General features: G+C 34.7%; 2 protein-coding genes across 2 annotated transcripts; both read left to right on the forward strand.

The window, feature by feature from the left end:
- Nucleotides 1–11,311: 11,311 nt before the first annotated feature.
- On the forward strand, nt 11,312–15,086 carry LOC128664827 (protocadherin gamma-C5-like). Its single transcript, XM_053719629.1, has 2 exons — nt 11,312–13,854; nt 15,060–15,086. Exons 1-2 carry the CDS (start codon nt 11,419–11,421, stop codon nt 15,084–15,086), a joined length of 2,463 nt encoding a protein of 820 aa, XP_053575604.1. The 5' UTR covers nt 11,312–11,418.
- Nucleotides 15,087–17,388: 2,302 nt separating this feature from the next.
- On the forward strand, nt 17,389–19,854 carry LOC128664828 (protocadherin gamma-C5-like). The gene has a single exon (XM_053719630.1). The coding sequence runs from the start codon at nt 17,410–17,412 to the stop codon at nt 19,852–19,854; it is 2,445 nt and encodes an 814-aa protein (XP_053575605.1). The 5' UTR covers nt 17,389–17,409.
- The last annotated feature ends 1,565 nt before the right edge of the window (nt 19,855–21,419 follow it).

Here is a 21,419-nt window from a genome sequence, read left to right on the forward strand (position 1 = left end):
ACCTGTAGCTATGGGCGTGAGAATGTCCAGGGCCTTCCTGAAAAATTTCGCTTGACATTTATTAGGAGCATACAAATTCACTAGAGTGACTGGCTGAATGTATAAGGTGCCTACTAATATTAGGATTCTACCTGCTTCATCCTGGTGTTTGGATGTGAGGGAAAAGGGAAGCCTTCTGTGAACCAATATGCCCACCCCATTTGTTTTGGTCGTGTTGTGGGCAAAGTATCCCAACGGGTAGGTGCTGGAAGAGCACGCCGGGGCCGCCGACAGGGTAAAGTGTGTCTCCTGCAAGCAGATTATGTCAGCGTCCTGCTTGCGGAACCAATTCAGGGCGATAGACCGTTTGGTCGGGGAATTAAGGCCTTTCACGTTTTGTGAAAGAATTTTGACACTAGGAGGGCTCATGATGTGTAAGGAGTGTGGTGATTATAACATGACAGTATGTCACTCTGTGCTGTGTGTATGTCATATTATGTGTATGAGTAGCACAACAACTTATAGAGGAGTACTTACTTGCATACTTGAGGCCCAGCGATGGAGCTCCAACGGTAAGGGATAACGTGGGAGGAAAAGAGGTAGAAAGGAAGGGAGAGGAACCGGCTTGCTGAAGAAAAAACATAGACATAAACATTAACCCACACAGGAAAAAATATGCATAGGTCAGCATTTTTGACATTGTTGGATGACATATAGCAAAAGAACTGTTGAAATCAATATTAAAGGTAGGGGGGTATAGACAAAAAGAAAAACAATGTGTTATCATCACACTATATACGAACATTGCATGAACAATGGAAGGGGGAAAGTAACTCTAAGAATAAAGAGCCACATTCGATGCAACAATAAAACAAACTGTATAAGACTATCAGGGACTATTATTACCTTGGAAAACTATAATAAGGTGACATTATTAGGTTTAGGAAGGGAAGAGAACAAGGCACATAACAGATTCTCTTGGCTGGTCTCTAAAATACACGTGATAGAACATTTAGCAAATGGTCTAAGTATCAGCAGAAAGGGTTAAAGCACATGTAGTCTATAAAACCGGGAATGGGGGTAACTTGGATATAACTTGGAATCGTAGAACCTGCCCATTAAAGGTTAGAGTTCTCGTGAGACAGTCACAAAGTTATTAAGGCATGGGCACAACATTGTCACCTTAGCAAAATGAACAAGTAAGTATGCATCATACTGCACCATGTGAGGATTAGGAAGGGTCAGGCCAGATCCAGCAGTAGGACTGAGTCAAGTAGGTGGTGTAGAAGCTGGAGTGGCAAGTTGAGGTGGATCACCGGTGGTTCTGTTTCTTTTCCTGTTTACTGTCGTCCAGTCTTGACGTTGTGGTTTGGGGCGATTATCATTCAGCTCCGATGAGGGGCGAGAGTGGCCATTCAGCTTAGGGAGATCCGGTGGAGAGATATTAAGTCCCTTGCAGAAAGTCTCCAAATCATCGGGCGTTCTGTATATATAGGTCTGGAGACCTTTGATGACTTTGAGGCAAAAAGGGAAGCCCCACCTGTATTGTATACCCAGATTTTGAAGGTGTTGCGTGAGGTATCTAGCCTCTCTTCTTTTAGCCAACGTGATGGGGCTCAGGTCTGCGTATATCTGAACTTTTGATCCCTCGAATAGGACAGATTGTGTTTTCCTTGCAGCAGTGAAGATAGTTTCCTTGTCCTTATAATACTGGAATTTGAGGATAACATCCCTAGGTGGGTCTGTAGACTTTGGAGGGGGTCGCAGGGCTCTGTGAGCTCTATCAAGCGGCATGTCTGGGATCACCTCTGGGCCAACAAGGTGTTTGAATAGATTCTGTAGATAGTCCCCCAGTTGCTGGTGTAGAACACTTTCTGGGATGCCGCGTATGCGGATATTCTGCCTTCTGCCCCTATTATCGAGGTCTTCTACATGGTTTTGCAGGTCGTCGATGATAATATTTTGCTGGTGTAACTGCCGTGACATGACCTCATGCTCATTGTTAATATACTCAGACCCTTCCTCCAAGTATTCTACTCTATTACCCAGCTCGTTTAGGTCTTTTCTAACCTCCTTCAGGCCTTCTTTAATAAGCTGGCTGACGTGGGACATCAAGGCCGCAAAGTCTTCTTTGGTAGGTAGTGTGCTTAAATCAGCCTTGGTTAAAGGCCTAGGTGGGGTGTGTTGCACTGAGGTTGCGTCTGAGTCCTCTGAGTCGCTGCCATTATCCTGTTGTGAATTTATATGGTCATGCGGCAGAGGGTCTAGTGGCTTAAAATAGTCCTTCATAGCCAGGTTGGGGCCTTGAGAGCTTTTGGGGTTTTTGGGCCCTTTTAGTGATTTGTGAGCCTTCCTGGTTGACATAGTGGAGTAAGGCAATATATAGGGATAAATGTATACAGTATATAGCAAGCTTGCCTAGTAATCTGCCACCCTGCACCTGTGGTCTTTTGCTATGTGTGTGGTCAGAGCGGTCACTTAGAGTCCCACGAGCCTAGCCTCCACAAGAGAGGTAAGTGTTATGGCGAGTCAATAAGGCTTAGTAGGCTGGGTAGTGTATATTTGTTTATTACATGCCGCTGTATTATAGCGGAGAATGCTTAAAGATGCGACCCCACTGTTCCCAGTGAGTGTGAGAAGTTCCTGCCAGGCGGTTAGGAGTTAGGTAGGCAGGCCGCAGTGAGGACAGGCCCTCCAGAGTGGACCGGAACCCCAATGTGTATCTATGCGGTCTGGAGGTCAGTAGTTCGTACCTGAAAGTAGCGCTCAATAATGCCCCTTAGCGCTGGCTCAGAGGTGATGGCAAGCTGTAAGTATAGGCAGCCACGTGGGTCATCGAAAGCTCCGGGAGTTGTAACGCCGCTGAGATGAGATGCGGTCTCCTGTTCGGTTGCGGACAGAACAGTTTCTCCTTGTCGCTTCCCTTAATGCTATACCGGTTAGGCAGATTTACCCAACATTAGGCACCTAAGCTGAAAACTTTTGTCCCCTGTCTGAAGCTGATAATTGCATCGAAGCACACGGAGCTCACACCAACACGACTGCCATGTTGGGCTGTTAGCTCCGCCCCCATTTAATCACTTTTTATTCCCTTTTTGTGTATGAGTTTCTAGGCTCACTGTAGCTGCAATTGTTCCTGGAAAACAGCACATTTTAAAACTTATATTCCATTTAAATGTGGTATTACTTGTAAATTCAATTTAAATTCTGGATTTCTTACTTAAAGGGACAGTCTACACCAATTTCTTTATTATTTAAAAAAGATACATAGTCCCTTTATTACCCATTCCCCGGTATTGCATAACCAACACTGTTATAGTAATATACTTTTTACCTCTGTGATTACCTTTTATCTAAGCCTCTGCAGACTGCCCCCTTATCTCAGTGCTTTTGACAGACATGCAGTGTAGCTAAATCAGTGCAGACTCCTAAATAACTCCACGGGAGGGGGGCACAATGTTATCTATATGACACACATGAACTAGTAATGTCTAACTGTGAAAAACGTTCAAAATTCTCTGAGCTAAGAGGCAGTTCTCAACGGTTTAGAAATTAGTTTGAGCCTAGCTAGGTTTAACTTTTCAAAAATACCACCAAGGGAACAAAGCAAATTTGATGATAAAAGTAAATTGGAAAGTGGTTTAAAATTGGATGTCCTATCTGAATCATGAAAGTTTAATTTTGACTAGACTGGCCCTTTAATTTTATTGGGCTGATTACAATCCTTTAGAAAAATGTATCAACTGTTGTATCTAAAAAATTCCCCATATACTTTAGTGGTGATTTTCTGAAGTTTTTCTAGGGACTGTAATTGACTATGCCCTATGTCTTTTGTGAGATTAATTGAAAACAATATATACTGAAACAAATGTATTCGCACTTAAAATAATATGCATATTATTTACACCTAGGGTATCTAAAAATACATTAAAATCTATATTAAAATCTATGGAAAATTAACACTTCAACTTTTTTAGTATTTTCATTTGAATATAATGTTTTAATATTTCCTTATTCTATAAAGTACTTTTAAGATATTTAAAAATCTTTAAATTATAAATATAAATACATAGTTTTGTTTACAGTGAAATTAATTAAGCACAAAAAGATTTATTTAGAATTTAGTCAAACTGCAGATATTATTTTGATAGCTTTTTAGTTATTACATGTGAAAAGGACATTAACATTATTGTCCAGCAGAGGGCGAACCTTTCATCCAATCAGTTGTTTAGCTGCAATAGTGGATCTGTTTATGCCATCTTTTATCCAAAGATTAACCCTCCTTTTCACTGATACACACAATGAATAGCTGCAGTTTGCTGAAAATTCTGTGGTTATATTACATGCAAGAATATTTTTATATGAAATTAATTATTCTGCATTAAAGGATCATGGAATTTTAAAGGACCCATTTTGATTTATATTTTAAAATAATTATTAAAGATTTGGACATCAAAAGCTCCCTAGAATGGAAATGGCAAGTAATACTATTCTTCCTTTATAACTTGGGCTGGGTCTATTAGCAGACTTGTTATTCTATTGCTGAGATGCTAGAGCAGGGGATATTAGTAGTAAATGTACTTCTGGATCTTGGATTACATTTTGCAGATATTAATAAATGACAATTGACTTTGGGGCCTGAAACAAGCAGGAGATTTTTTTTGTATTAAACCAAGAAACCAGAGCTTTAGCTGTAAAAGACAATGTTTTTGTGGATCCAGATCAAGCTGTTTACTACATTTAGTAATATTAACTGAAAACCTTTTGGAACTCTTTAGTGTAGAAATTGAAGTATGGATATGAATGACAATTCCTCTTTATCTGCAACAACAAATCAAATGTTACAAATTATAGAGCAGGGAGATAATCATGGCATGTGATTCCCTTTAGAAATTGCACATAATCTAAAGGTGTTAATAGTATAGCTAAGTACAGATTGAATCCACATCTTTATGGATGTTAATCTGTATAACAATAAAAACTTGTTCCAGAACTGATTTTAGAAAAAAAATTGAATAGGGACGAGAAAGAAGCGCACAGGCTTGTCCTTATTGCTTCTGATACAGGAGAAAAGCCACACTCAGCATCTTTAGAAGCAACTGTTGAGGTTTATGATATTAATGATAATTCACCATTATTTGATCAATCAATTTAGAAGATCAGTATATTAAAAAATCTTCCTTTAAAAACTCTTATTATAACAGTCAATGCTAAAGATTTGGATGAAGGCTCCAATGGTGAAATTCGGTTTTATTTTAATCACTAAACAAAAAAAACAACACAAAAAAATATCCTATATTATAAAAGGCCAAGGCCAAGTGTGTTTGTCTGAAGCCGTCATGCGCAGTAGAGACAAACACACTTGGCCTTAGATCCTCGCACGCGCACCTCCGAGCTGAGAAAACACCTCGCAGCGCACAGCTGAGAATAGACTTTCGCACGCGCACCCACCCGACCTCGCACGCGCACCTCCGCAATTGAAACAGCAGCGCGAGGATCAGGTACTAGTTTGATATAAACAAACTAACAGGATAATAATGTCTGGATTGACTGACATTATTTTTAAATCAGCAGAGACATTATATATATATCATAGTATTGTAGAGTACAGTCTCTACAGGGACTTATATTCACTGTTTATGTGGATAATTAGGCTGTAAGATAATTTTGAATACTTTGCTGCCATTGTATTTCTATGAGTGCTCTGTCTCGCTTTAATTGCCATGATTACTGTTTGTTTGTAATTTTACAAGCATTTTATTTTTTACTCTTTTGATTTTGTAATACATTTATTTTTTATTAGATTGTGAAGTGACTATAGTATTCTTGGGAATAGGGGACCTTTACCTTTTATTAATTGGTGTAATATGGGATTGCTGGGTAAGGTTAACTTTGTGTATTTTATATTTTGAATATAATATATAACAGCTTTGAACCTCCGTGCACCCCTGTCCAGAGCTAGTAATATTTCTTGTCTACCTGGTAAAACAATAATATATATATATACAGTATATATATATATATATATATACAGTATATATACTGTATATATATATATATATATATAGAGAGAGAGAGTTCTAGTAAGATATGCACACCTCATCCATTAGCAATTGCCACGGTGCTAACAATCCTTAAATCCAATTCTCAATGAAGAAAGCACTCGTAGAGATATAATCCATAATATTTATTACAGAGTAGTCATAACGTTTCGGGTGCCGGACCGGACCCTTTGTCAAATGATACAAGAAAAATATGCTTGAATGCATGCATGTTTTTGTGAGTGTGAGTGTGTATATTGCATAATAAATGTTATTAAGTATATTTATTTTTATACTTGTAGTTATAATACAAAATTAAAGGGAAACTGAACCCAATTTTTTTCTTTTGGGATTCAGATAGAGCATGCAATTTTAAGCAACTTTCTAATTTACTCCTATTATCAAATTTTCTTCATTCTCTTGGTCTCTTTATTTGATAAGCAAGAATGCAAGTTTAGATGCTGGCCCATATTTGGTGAACAACCTGGGTTGTTTTTGCTTATTGGTGGATACATTCATCCACCAATAAACAAGTGTAGTCAAATTGCATGCTCTATCTGAATCACAAAAGAAAAAAATTGGGTTCAGTGTTAGATGTTTCAACTTAAAATATTCATAGTAATGTCAGTAGTGAATGCATGATGTCATTGAAAAGCAAGAGCAAAGAATAAGAGGTTATCTAAGTGCTAAATATAATCAGTTCTGCCTGAAATTAAGGGTATAAATGACAATATTTTAGTTATGTAAGATTGATTGGTATTAAAATGATGCAGTAGGATGTTCTTGAATTTCTACAAATATCAGTATTGCATACCTCCCAACATTTCAAAATTCAAAAGAGTGACAGACCCCACCCCCTCCCCCCATGGAAAAGTGTGATATGTGGTGGACAGGAGCAGGGATGGGGCTTAAATAATCATAAGACCAAAGTAATATAAATACAATTCTAAATAAAGTCATATCTTTTAATACTCGTAGGCAGCAAACACAAGCTCAAATCACAGATATAGCTATGTGAGCTCTGTATTTAATTAGCCTTTGCAGAGACAGTGCTAAATATTTTTTAGCTTAATTGAACATTTAATAATTCTTTAAAACTGCTCTCTGCATTCTTCATTAATACACTTACACATGCAGATACACACACACACTACATAGTATACACTTATACATGCAGATACACACATAACACTACATAGCCTACACTTACACATGCAGATACACACACTACATAGCATAGACTTATACATCCAGATACACACACATTACATAGCCAACACTTATACATGCAGATACACACACATTACATAGCTTACACTTATACATGCAGATACACACACACACACTGCATAGCTTACACTTTCACATGCAGATACACACACACACTACATCGCTTACACTTATACATGCAGATACACAGACACTATGCAGTATACACTTATACATGCAGATACACACACATGCACACTACATAGCTTACACTTATACATGCAGATACATCCACACTACACAGCATAAACTTATACATACACATACAGATATACACACACTACATCGCTTACACTTATACATGCAGATACACACAATCACAACATAGCATACACTTATACATGCAGATACACACACACACACTTATGCATACAGATACACACACACTACATAGCTTACACTTATACATGCAGATACACACACACACTACATAGCATACACTTATACATGCAGACACACACACACTTATACATACAGATACACATACACTACATCATATATGGGTATCTGTAATTCATTGTATGGGATCCTGGGGTTGACAAGCACATTAGCTGGCAGTCTGAGGCTGTTTGTTACCCTGGTGTTAGCACTTCTCATCATATAAAACTGAAGGCATGCTAGTATTATCATCAGGGGTTAGACGTCATCACTACCAGAGGTTTGAGGTCACCATTACCTGAGGTCAGAGGGTATACAGCCTTCTTACTCCTGCTTAACCCAACACAATTTTTTCTCCAGGGAATCTAACAAGTATCTAACCCTGGGAGAGAAAAGCCAGCTGCTTCTGAGTATGGGCCCAATAGAATTTGAAAAACAATATATAAATATATATATATATATTTTAAATGCATGGGGCAATGCGGGACAGATGGCAAGCAACCCGGGACAGCAGGACAGACCCCTAAAATCGAGACTGTCCTGCGAAAATCGGCACAGTTGGGGGGGTATGCAGGGCATTTGACTATTGTGTAAGAGTTAAGCATAAGAAAGTAAATTGGGGTATATATAGAAACCTCTCTGTCAGCCACCCCTGTGCCTGGCACATAATGAAAACACTTTATACATTCACATCATTCACCTATATGCATTAGATATAAAGTGTTATGTTTACATTGTAAAATGTCAGTGCCACAGACAAGTGCAGTGATTACCGCGGTCCATTTCTATGCCGGTTTGTGACTTATGCTGCATAAGGGAGTTATGCTTTATGCTGTATAACAGACTTACGATTTAAAGTGTACACTTTTACAAAATGTTTTCCTGGCCAGGATATTTTGTGCACAACAATTTTTTCATGTTTATATACACGGACTTCTTTATTTAGGCAAGTATGCATTTAACTTTGTGGTAGTTTCCCTCAATATGGGTAATAAACAGGTTTGTTTGAAGCTTGCACCTGAGCTATCTGTGTCACATTTTTTACCGTGGAGGTTTAAATAGTTTATACACCTCCTTCTCTTTTTGCTTCTTTATTTTGTATAACTTTTTAGGGTCTGCACCATTGTCCTTGAATTGGACTTTTTTTGAAACTTTTGTACTCAATACTATATAAAAATTAGCTTTTGACTCTCACAACTTTTTATCTTTCTATAAATATTCATACATATACATATTTAGACATGTTCAGTATATGTATGTATCTCTATGATAAAGCCCTTTGCCTGCCTTTTTTTCATGCAATTGTTTTAAATGATTTTTTATTAGATAGTGTTACAGTTAATCAGAACTTTGAGGACACACTATCCTGATGTGTGTTAACTTTAATTGCACTCAAGTGACCACGTTTTTCTTTCAACAAGTGTTACATCCATCATGCTCAAACAGCTCTGATAAACCCCCTTTCGCTTACGTGTAACTATTAGCGCGTAGGTTTGCCACCCAGCCGGTATTTTACCGACACAACCGGTATTTTTAAGGTTCATGTCAAGGTAGAAAATAAAGAATAAATATTGAAAGAAAGCCCCTTGCAAACTTCTTCTGAGTGTGATGAATACTAGTTATAAACAAATGAGCATTTAAAATCAGTCCTATCAGCTTTAGTTTTTGAGTTATGCTGTAATTATTTATGCAAATTTATGTTAATTAGCATGGCCGGTATTTTCTTCCAAGAAAGGTGGTAACCCTATTAGCGCGCCACTCGTAATCTGGCCCAATATGTGTTATATGTTAATAATAATATATATAAAAAAATATATAAATATATATTAGAATGTAACACAAAAACAAATGATTTGCTATTATTTTTATTGCACATTGATATAAAAGACTTATGGAAGAGTATGTTGTTTAAAATAACAGGTAGCAATAAAAAAATAAATATGTCATGTAAAATATATAAAGCATTTATCCCCATCTAAGGTTGTAATCTATGTAGATTAACATTTTAAATTATATCTTAATTATATCTTAACCTATAGCATAGATGTATCCAAACATTTATAACTTCAAAGTAAAATATTTATAATACTGCAATATATAATTAATAATAATATTAAATTACTATCTAATATATAATAAAAGATATGAGGATATAATAATATATAATGCATTAATATCACTCATTTTAGAATGCTGATGTGTACTGCAATATATAACAAATAGGCATGTGCTATTATGCAGAAAATAATCTACTTGTATATTGTTAAAACGGACAAATATACAGTTGATCAAACACCATATAAATTTGTTTTTTAGGCAAGAAATTACTTTTCAAATTACAATGGTATAGTAAACAGAGATTGCTACTTAATGGGACAGTCTATTCCAGATTTTTTTTTTTGTTAAAGATAGATAATCCCTTTATTGCCCATTTCCCAGTTTACATAACCAACACGGTTATATAAATATACGTTTTACCTCTGTGATTACCTTGTATCTAAGCCTCTGCAGACTGCCCCCTTACTTCAGTTTATTTGACAGACTTGCATTTTAGTCAATCAGTGCTGACTCCTAGGTAACTCCACAGGAGTGAGCACAATGTTCTCTATATGGCACACATGAACTAGTGCTGTTTACCTGTAAAAAAAACCTGTCAAAATGCACTGATATAAGAGACGGCCTAAGAGGGCGTAGACATTAGCATATGAGCCTACCTAGGTTTAGTTCTCAACAAAGAATACCAAGGGAACAAAGCAAATTTGATGATAAAAGTAAAATGGAAAGTTGTTTGAAATTACATGCCCTATCCTAATCATGAAAGTTTAATTTGACTAGATTGTCCCTTTAAGGATATGAAGACTATATTTTTTTATCAGATTTAATTATAGAGTTTATAATATGTTTTGATTTTTGCAATGTAATTATTTTTAATATATGTTTTATTAAACTTAGCATATAGGTAATAGTACAAATAACAATTAACAACAAATATCATATAATCATTTTACATAGAACATTTCAAAAACAAAATTAATTTCTACAAAATGTGAGCAACAAAACCTTATAAAAAGATTAACATTAATTAGAAAACTCAGTAAATGAATTCATATTTTTTTAATTTCTTAATGTAGAGGCCAAAGAGAGTTTTTTTTTTTTAAAAAAAAGGGTGAAATTATATATTTAAATGAAAATCTTATATAAAATAAATGTATAAGATAATTAAATATTTCAAAAATAATTTAATTAAATATTTCAAAAATAATTTAATAACTGGTGTTGCTGTAGGCTGCAGTCTGTGATATCTAGCAACAGTAAATAATCAAGTATTGCTGTACAAAGATGACAAGCTCATTTTTGATAATGAAAATAAATTCAGGTAATATTATATGGGAATTGAATTATTTTTTTAGTTTATTAACATCATTCATGAACAACATCATCTAAATCTTTATTACATTTAAGTTTGAAAATTTTAGTAGAAAAATGAAGTTAACATTATTGGCCAGGAGAGGGCGAACCTGTCATCCAATCATTTTTTTAGCTACACCAGTAGATCTGTTTGTGTCGTCATCCCCTGTTCTCCTCCTCTTAAAAGAATCACTCTCCCATTTTTTTTTCACTGACACACAAAGGATAGCTGCTGATCTGATGACATTTCTATGGATATTTTATATATGCAAGGGAAAGGAATTTTTGATACTTGAAGATCCATGGGATTATAAAAAGAGCAACATCCTTAATATCTCAAGATATGGACATCAGACATTACTTAAAAGCTTGGAAATGGCAAGTAATATTTTTCCTTTGTAGCTGGGGCTGGGTCTCTGGACAGATTCAATATTCTATTGCAGAGGAGTCAGAGCCAGGGACATTGGTGGGGAATGTAGCTCAGAATCTGGGATTACATTTAACAGATATTAATAAGCGGCATCTAAATGTGAGATCTGAAGGGAGCAGCAATTTGTTTGCTGTTAACCAGAACAATGGAGCTTTTACTGTAAAAGAAAGAATTGATAGAGAAATTCTGTGTGGATCAAGCTCAAGCTGTTTACTGCATTTAGAGATTGTTACTGAAAACCCATTTGAACTATTTCCTCTTGAAATTGAAATTTTGGATATAAATGACAATTATCCCACATTTCAAACTGCTCATCAGGTTATAAGAATAATAGAATTACTAGCTAACCCGGGTACGCTTTTCCCTTTAGGAATTGCACAAGATCCAGATGCTGGAAAAAATAGTGTTACACAGTATAGATTGAATCCAAACCCTTATTTTTCTTTGTCTATAAAGAATCGTAAGGATGGAACACTAATTCCAGAATTAGTGCTAGAAAAAAATCTAGACAGGGAAGAAAAAAGTGAACATAAACTCATACTTACTGCTTTTGATGGAGGAGAAAAATCACGGTCTGGATCTTTAGAGGTGACTGTTATTGTTTTAGATATTAATGACAATGCACCAGTATTTGATCAATCAAACTACAGAATTAGTGTACTGGAAAATACTCCACTAAACACAGTTATCTTAACCCTTAATGCTACAGATTTGGATGAGGGTGCCAATGGCGAAGTTCAATATTCTTTTGAGCAAAATACACTTGATACAGCAAAAACATTATTTGAGTTAAATTCCCAAACAGGAGACATAATTATTAAAGGAGTTTTGGATTTTGAAGAAGCACATTTTTACGAATTATCAGTGAGGGCAACAGACAAAGGAATACCTGAAATGGAGGGACGCTGTCTTATTCATATTGAAATACAAGATTTAAATGATAATACACCAGAAATTCTGTTTACCTCTAAGGCAAATGAAGTACCAGAAAATGCACCATTGGGAACTGTTGTTGGGTTTATTGGTGTCAGAGATAAAGATTCTGGGAGAAATGGAGAAATACAATTAGATATATCACCAAATGTACCTTTTAAATGTCAATCCTTTAACAACCGGTATTCATTAGTCACTAGTGGATATCTGGATAGGGAAAAGGTCTCTCAATATACCATTCAGCTTACTGCTTCTGATTTAGGTTCTCCTTCTTTACAACATCAGATTACAATTGTCCTTGATGTTTCTGATGTTAACGACAATTTACCAGTTTTTCTCCAGTCATTTTACAATGCCTTTATCAAGGAAAACAATGAACCAGGCAGTTTACTGTGCACTGTATCTGCTACTGATCCAGATGAGGGAGTTAATTCAAACCTGATTTACTCAATAACTGACAATCAAATAGATGGTTCTGCTGTCTCCTCTTTTGTATACATCAACTCTCACAATGGTAATATTTATGCTCAACGTTCTTTTGACTATGAGCAGATTCAGGTTTTAGAAGTAACTGCAAGAGTGGAAGATTCTGGAGTTCCTAAATTATTTTCTAATGTTTCAATTTATATATTCATTTTGGATACCAATGATAACACCCCATCTATATTATACCCAGAATATTCAAGGGAGGACATTGCCCAAGAAAAGATTCCAAGATCAGCATCTGTTGGTTGTTTGGTCACTAAAGTGTCAGCAGTGGATCAGGATTCAGGCCACAATGCCTGGCTTATGTATAGTTTTCTTGAATCTACCAGTAACACTTTGTTTCAGATCTCAACATACACAGGAGAAATTAGAACTGTACGAGATTTTAGTGAGGCAGACAATACTGAGCAGTATCTTGTTGTATTAGTCCATGACCATGGGGACCCTTCTTTGTCATCTACAGCCACTATACTTGTAAATTTAATAGACAATGTTGTGCAAGAAAATCCTAAATCTCACAATCTATTTTCAAATTCTAAACCTGCACCAGACTTGACTTTATATTTAATTATTTCTCTTGTGGCAATTAGTTTGGTTTCACTTGTAACTTTTATCATATTACTTGTGAAATGCTTGAAAAGGGGAAACTATGAGAACAGCTGTGGAGTTTGTTTTGTGAGTGATTCTCATTCCAAGCAGTATGCTGGAGAGTATCAGCCAAAGCTTTTCTTAAACACAGACGGGACATTAAAATACATGGAAGTTAGAATGGCACCTGCAGAACCGCAAGGACAATGCTACCAGGCTTGTTTTCCTGTAACAACAGAAAATAATGAATTCACCTTTATGAAACCACAGAATTTTCCCCAGCTAAAAGATATGGTCAATGAGGACACATCTGATGCAAATTATTTACAGGAGCCAAATAAGGTGAGATTAAACATTTATATATATTTATTATATATTATTATTTTATTTTGCTACTTCTTAAACAAAGAACAATCAGGATCATTATTTGTCTGATTTTTCAACAACATTTTTTTTTATATTGTCCAGTTTCTCTATTTACTGTCTAGGAACATTGTTAATCTTTTTTCTAGCTAATCCAACTCCCATACTAATGAAATATTATAAATCCTGAAAAATAAATAAATTATACAATTACAAGCCAATTGCCTTCGTGTGGAGACAATTAAATCAAATAGTTGTTGGAGTACAGTATTGTGGAAGCTATAGAAGAAAAACACATTTATCTGAGTTGTCAGGGAAAGGAATTGTTTAACTGTGTATACAATTGCATTACTCTTTATTAATACAAAATAAAAATACTTACGAATACTGGTGTACATGGGTGTAAGTATGCAAGTGCATCTACATGTGTGTAAGTGTGTGCGTATTTGTGTGTATTTAAAAAAAATACTTGTTAGTCTAATAAAGAGTGTATCACTGCACACTGCATTCTGTTAGTTTACAGTTCTCTATAAATGGTTTGCTGCTTGGTAGTGGAGATTTGTTAAAAATGTTTAATCATAAGCTAATTTTTCATATGTTTATAACTCTTGCAGTGACAAATATAAGTAACATTTGGTACTAGCAGTTTTAATACAAAACTACTGTTTGGCTTTAAAGGGACAGTAAAGTCTACTTGTCCGCACGGGATAGCAGAAAGTGGGCAGCAATACACTGCCCGCATTTATCATTGCTTGAGCAATGCCGTCCCCTGCTTATGCTAGCCCAGTAGCACACAAGTAGGTATCCATCGGTGAAAATCATACCTAAGTAGGGTTATGAGCAGCAATGCACTATTAGGAACTAGCTGCTGATTGGTGGCTGCACATAAATGCCTCTTGTCATACCAGATGTATTCAACATTGCTGCTCCTTCAACAAAAAGATAACAAGAGAATTAAGTAAATTTTATAATAGAAGTAAATTGGAGAGTTTTTAAATTGAATGAAATATTAAAAAAAATATATATATATGTTTCAGATATCTGGTGATTTATTATTTCAAAGCTGAAATACTATGCCAGAAAATGAATGAAATAATTTTCATGTGCATCATTCTCACCATGTTAAAATTGGCAGTTTTATATTTTTACATTTTGATAATTTGATGTTGCATCTTTTTCTAAAGCAAAAGCTTATAGTTAATGGGACTTGAAACACACACATAGCTTTCTGTTGTAATTCACATGGAGCATTATTTTAAACGACTTTACAATTGAATCCTTTTATCTCGTTTGCTTTTTTCCCTTGGTATCCTTTGTTGAAAAGCATATCTAGGTAAAGTCAGGAGCAGCAATGCACTATTTTTAAGCTAGCTACTGATTGATGGCTGCACATAAATGCCTCTTGTCATTGACTCACCCAATGTATCCAGCTACCTCCCAGTAGTGCATTGCTGCTCCTTTAATGAAGAACACAAAGAGAATAAAGCAAATTTTATAATAGAAGTAAATTGGAAAGTTCTTTAAAGTTGTATGCTCTATCTGAATCATAAAAGAAAAATGTTGGGTTTTATGCCCCTTTAAGGTGTGTAGTACTCTGAGTTTTATGTATCTAAGCCTCTTTGTCTTGTATCTATAGAGGATGTAGATGATAACAGTTCACCTGTAATTCATAATTTATTTGATAAATTCAAACCATGTTTTTGACAAATCTTTTGTTTTACTTAATCTCACATAGAAGTAGTTCTGTGTAAAAGCTGAAGGTTAAAGGACATCCCTTCCAACCTTTCATATAGGGGTCAATTTTTGATAGTGTGGACGGACATGACACGATGTAGCATATCATGTCCGACGCACATTGATAAATGCCGACAGCATATGCTGTCGGCATTTATCATTGGACCAGCAGTTCTTGTGAACTGCTGGTGCAATACCGCCCCCTGCAGATTCCAGGCCAATGGGCCGCTAGCAGGGGGTGTCAATCAGCCCGATCGTATTCGATCGGTTTGATTTCTGTCCGCTGCCTCAGAGCAGGCGGACAGGTTATGGAGCAGGTCTTTAGACATGGGGCATCAAGTTCCATACATAGCTTTATAAATTGACCCCAGAGAATTAACATTACCTTTTACAAGTGAAAAAAAACATATACAATAAATAGCAAACCCCATTATAGAGTCTGAGATAATTTCCTCTGTTTTCTTTGATTTTATATTGTCATAGTGAGATTTTACTATTATGGACTGAATGCTAAAGTGTGTAATACTAGGATTCAGAATTCTCAATAAATTATCCATAATTTAAAATAGTTCTACGCTATTTTTTATCAGCAATTGACTAATACTTAAGATAAACTTGCCCAATTATTGTGGCCAGCATTTTTTTCCAGTGTTCAACGTAATATCAAATAAGAAAAGTATTTTCTCTGTATTCTTTCATTTTAAATTGTAGTCATCAACCAAACTGTAACTTTTGTGGACTGCTTGTAGTAGCGCTACAGCCTATGGGGTTGGTTACCATCCTTTAAAAAAGCTTATAAAATGATGTATCTTTTAAAAAAACAGAAATGTTAATGGTGAATTTTGTAAAAAATAGATAATAAAAAAAAAAACTTTAGATAAACTTTTTCAGAGGATAGTAATTTACCCCTACTTTTGTTCTTGTACCAAAATGTGTAATGCTAGCATTTTCACTACCAAAATAAATTCCACATGACTGAGAATGATTCTGGGTGAGTTTTAGCATTTATTAGCTTTAATTTATTAGGTATTTTATCAAATTATTCTTTAGCGTTAACTTCAATTGCGCTCAAGCGATCATGTTTACTTTTAACTTGTAATACAAGCGCAATTTAACTCACGTGCAAACGAATGTGAAAACCTGGTATTGCTCCACTCATAATCTGGCCCAGTATTTTTAAGGATACATTTACATATATACAAAAATCCTATCAAATAATTTCTAATTTATTTTATAAACAATATGCTGTAATTATAAGCAATAAATACAAAATTTGATTTCAAACACTTAAGAAGTGTTTGAAGAAGCATGAAGAATTTTATTAAAAAATTATATAGGCTGCTTTAATCTTGCAATAATAATATTTTTAGTTTCTGCATTTTGTTTGTTCAAGAAAAATGCAATTACAAACACATTAAATATGACTCTTTTTAACTGTTATATGATTCTATAAGTCTTTAATCATCACAGAATTTGTTTAAATATTATTCAATTGTGCCATTTCTGTTTGCCAATGTTCAGTAAAAATGAAGTTAACATTATTGGCCAGGAGAGGGCGAGCCTGTCATCCAATCAGTTTTTTTAGCTACAACAGTAGATCTGCTCCCAATATTTCCATATACTCTCCTCCTCCTAACTCACAGAATCACCCTCCCATTTTGTTTTCCACCGACACAAAAGGAGAGCTGCTGTTTTGCAGATATTCTATGGATGATTTTCATACAAGGAAAAAAGGATTAATATCTAAATTGCATACTAATGGGATTATAAAAGGATCTGTATACCTTAATATCTCAAGATATGGACAAGAGAAGCTTCTTACATGCTTTGAAATGGCAAGTAATATTATCCTTTCTTTGTAGCTGGGGCTGGGTCTCTGGGCAGCTTCGCTATTCTATTGCCGAGGAGTCAGAACTAGGCACGCTAATAGGGAATGTAGCTCAGGATCTTGGAATAAGCCTTACATATATAAATACAAGACTGATGAGTTTGAGATCTGAAGGGAGCAGCAGATTTTTTTCTTTAGAAAGTGGAGCTTTGATTGCAAAACGGAGGATTGATAGAGAAAGTCTGTGTGGATCCAGCTCAGACTGTTTACTATATATAGAAATAATAGTTGAAAATCCATTGGAACTGTTCAGTGTAGAAATCGAAATTTTGGATATAAATGATAATTCTCCTGTATTTTTAAAGGCTAATCAAGTTTTAAAAATATTAGAAATAGTAGCTAATCCTGGGAAGATATTCCATTTAGAAACAGCAGAGGACCAAGATGTTGGTATTAATGCTGTCACACAGTACAGATTGAATCCAAACCCTTATTTTTCTTTGTCTGTTAAAAATCAGAATGATGGAACTCTAATTCCTGAATTAGTGCTAGAAACAATTTTAGACAGGGAAGAAAAAAAAGAGCACAAACTTATACTTACTGCTACTGATGGTGGAGAAAACCCACGGAGAGGATCTTGTGAGGTTACTGTTATAGTTCTAGATATTAATGACAATGCACCAGTGTTTGATCAATCAACATACAAGATCAGTTTATTGGAGAACCTCCCATTAAACACAGTTATAATAAAACTCAATGCTACAGATTTAGATGAAGGCTCAAATGGGGATGTTCAATATTCCTTTGTTCAAAACAGATTAAATACAGCAACAGAAATATTTGATTTAAATCAACAAACAGGAGAAATATTTGTTAAGGGGAATATAGACTTTGAAAAATCACAATTTTATGAATTAAATATAAGAGCAACAGACAAAGGAGTGCCTGAATTAGAGGGACGCTGCATTATTCAGATTCAAGTACAAGATGTGAATGATAATACTCCAGAAATTATTTTTACCTCCAAGTCAAATGAAATACCAGAAAATGCACCACTGGGAACTGTTGTTGGCTTTATCAGCGTTAGAGATAAAGATTCAGGGAGAAATGGAGAGATAAAATTAGATATATCATCGGATCTACCTTTTAAATGCCAATCCTTTAAAAATCGATATTCATTAGTCACTAGTGGATATCTTGATAGAGAAAAGGTCTCCCAATATACTATTCAGCTTACTGCTTCTGATTTAGGTTCTCCACCTTTGTATAACCAGACTATAATCATACTAAATATTTCTGATGCTAATGATAATCCTCCAACATTTCTGCAGTCAGTTTACAATGCTTTCAGTAAAGAAAACAATGAACCAGGACGATTATTGTGCTCTGTATTTGCTACTGATCCTGATGAAGGAGCTAACTCAGATGTGACATATTCTATAACAGAAAGCCAAATAGATGGTTCAGCTGTATCTTCGTTTGTGTACATTAACTCCCAAAATGGTAATATTTATGCTCAGCGTACTTTTGACTATGAGCAGTTTCAAGTTTTACAAATTGCAGCAAAAGTGGAAGATGCAGGATCTCCCAAATTATTTTCCAATGTCTCAGTCTTCATATTCATTATAGATGTAAATGATAACAACCCATCAATATTATATCCACAATATTCAACTGATCTGCTTACCCAAGAAAATATTCCAAGATCAGCATCAGTTGGTTATCTGGTCACAAAAGTGTCTGCAGTGGATCAGGATTCAGGTCACAATGCTTGGATTGTCTATAGTCTTCTTAAATCTACAAGTAATAATTTATTTCAGATTTCGGCATACTCAGGAGAAATAAGAACTATACGTGACATCCATGATGCAGATAATACTGAGCAACAGCTTGTTGTTTTAGTCAATGACCATGGACAGCCATCTTTATCAACGGAAATCACCATAGTTGTAAATATCATTGACAGAATTGTAGATGAAAGACCAAAATCTCAGGATAGTTTTACAAATTCTAAACCCCAACCAGACATAACTTTATACCTAATTATTTCACTGGTGGCAATCAGTTTGGTTTCACTTGTAACCTTTGTCATATTGCTTGTGAAATGCTTAAAAAAAGGAAATTATGACAGTTGTGGATCTTGTATTTTGAACAAATCCCAACCCAAGCAGTATGCAGGAGAGTATCAGCCAACACTTTTCCTGAACACAGATGGAACCTTAAAATACATGGAAGTGAGGATGGCACCTACAGAACCTCAAGGGCAATGCTACCAGGCCTGTTTCCCTACAGCATCAGAAAACAATGATTTTACCTTTATGAAACCACTAAATTTCCCACAACTGAAAGAAATGGTCAATGAAACAGGGTCTACTTCTGATTTAAATTATTCTCCCAAACCAAATCAGGTGAGGTGAAATTATGTATTCTTTAAACTTCTCAAGTAATGACCAGCAAAACACATAAAAAATGTTTAAATATAAGATTTCCTGCATTTTAATATTTTTTTATTTGCTGTTGCTTGCTAAAGTTTTAAATTCAGATAATTGCAGTTGTTTGAGGTCTTACATTTAAAGTATTTTTTTAATAACTGAAAATATAAAGTGAAGGGAAACATCAGATTATATAATCTATGTTTTTGTGATAATAATATTTAATTCAATTAAATATTTGGTTGTTGCTTGTGATGCATCAAACTGAACATATTTTCTAGAAAACCTTATATTGTCTTAATAATTTAAAGCTTTTACCGCAAGATACCTCTAAAATTATGAGCAATTATATCAGAACTACCAAAAATTTATATTATTTATTATTTGCTTTGAGTACATAATTTCATCTTTATATTTACTGGTTAATTTTTTTTTTATTATGAATTGTGTTTAAACATATTTACTATACAGAGAGTTTATAATAGGCTGAAATAATTATTCAACTTGTCAAAAATAATATAATAATAATAGCAAGTGAATGCATAGTATTATAAAAAAAATAGTATATATTATAGGGTGCACAGAAATGTAGGTTTGCAGTGATCTATTAAACACTATGAATGCCAGAATGCATTTGAGTGCATTTTCAAAAGTTTTACTGTATAGCATTTTATAAAAAAATAAATTAAAAAAACTACAGCTGAAATGATTACTTTAGTAATAGTTACCTAAATACTAAGGGCATAGAATGGATAAAGGCAGACATTTATATGCATCGAAGAACATTGGCAGGTTGTGCACAAAATATGTAAATGTCAAACATTTGCCAGGATAAAATACTTTCTCAAAATATATCATGAGCTTTATTTTATAAGGTAATAAGAGAAAGAACCAGATCATGTTTATTTAACTTTGATAATTTTCATATCTATGTGTTTATGATTGTTAATGCTGCTCACTAGGATTTGTATGTGTTATATATATATATATAATTGTATGTGTGTGTGTCTATGTATGTATGTATGTGTGTTACATATTTCAGTGCAAAACCATAGTATAACAGTAAAGAATTTCACTACCTGAGCGGAGATTTAGTGCAACTTCAGATTAGCACTCCCTCAACAGCCGACATGAGATTTACAGCTCACTCCCATAGAAGTCTATTATAAGAGGGAATTAGCGACCCATGCTTTGTGACATGGAGTATTTCGCTTAAACGCTAAAAAACACTTGTAATATGAGTACAAAAATAAAAACACTATTAATTGCAATCGAGCAATGATAGTGTGCTAATATTTTTGCGCTCCACTTGTCATCTAGCCATTTGTTTTTTACTTCAACTTGTACATCAGTATTTTTCCTATAAATGTAGCAAGCCACACGTTAGAATGCTTTTATTTATTAAAGACAGGCTGCAATAAAAACATTACTCCACAACATTATTACTATGACAGTGCATATATGATTAAAGCTTGTTTACTTGATCATTTATTTTCTTCTTCAGTAAAATGATATACTTCTACAGTTAGACGTTAGTACTTTTTAAGCAA

Source organism: Bombina bombina, chromosome 6, assembly GCF_027579735.1.
Source record: "Bombina bombina isolate aBomBom1 chromosome 6, aBomBom1.pri, whole genome shotgun sequence".
Taxonomy (NCBI): Eukaryota; Metazoa; Chordata; class Amphibia; order Anura; family Bombinatoridae; genus Bombina; species Bombina bombina.

What these genes read in the sequence shown, in the direction of transcription:
- LOC128664827 (XM_053719629.1), top strand. Translation starts at nt 11,419, where the DNA reads ATGGACATCAGACATTACTTAAAAGCTTGGAAATGGCAAGTAATATTT. An exon ending in ATTTACAGGAGCCAAATAAG is followed by an intron (nt 13,855 to 15,059) that starts GTGAGATTAAAC and finishes CTTTTTCTAAAG; the next exon opens with CAAAAGCTTATAGTTAATGG.
- LOC128664828 (XM_053719630.1), top strand. Translation starts at nt 17,410, where the DNA reads ATGGACAAGAGAAGCTTCTTACATGCTTTGAAATGGCAAGTAATATTA.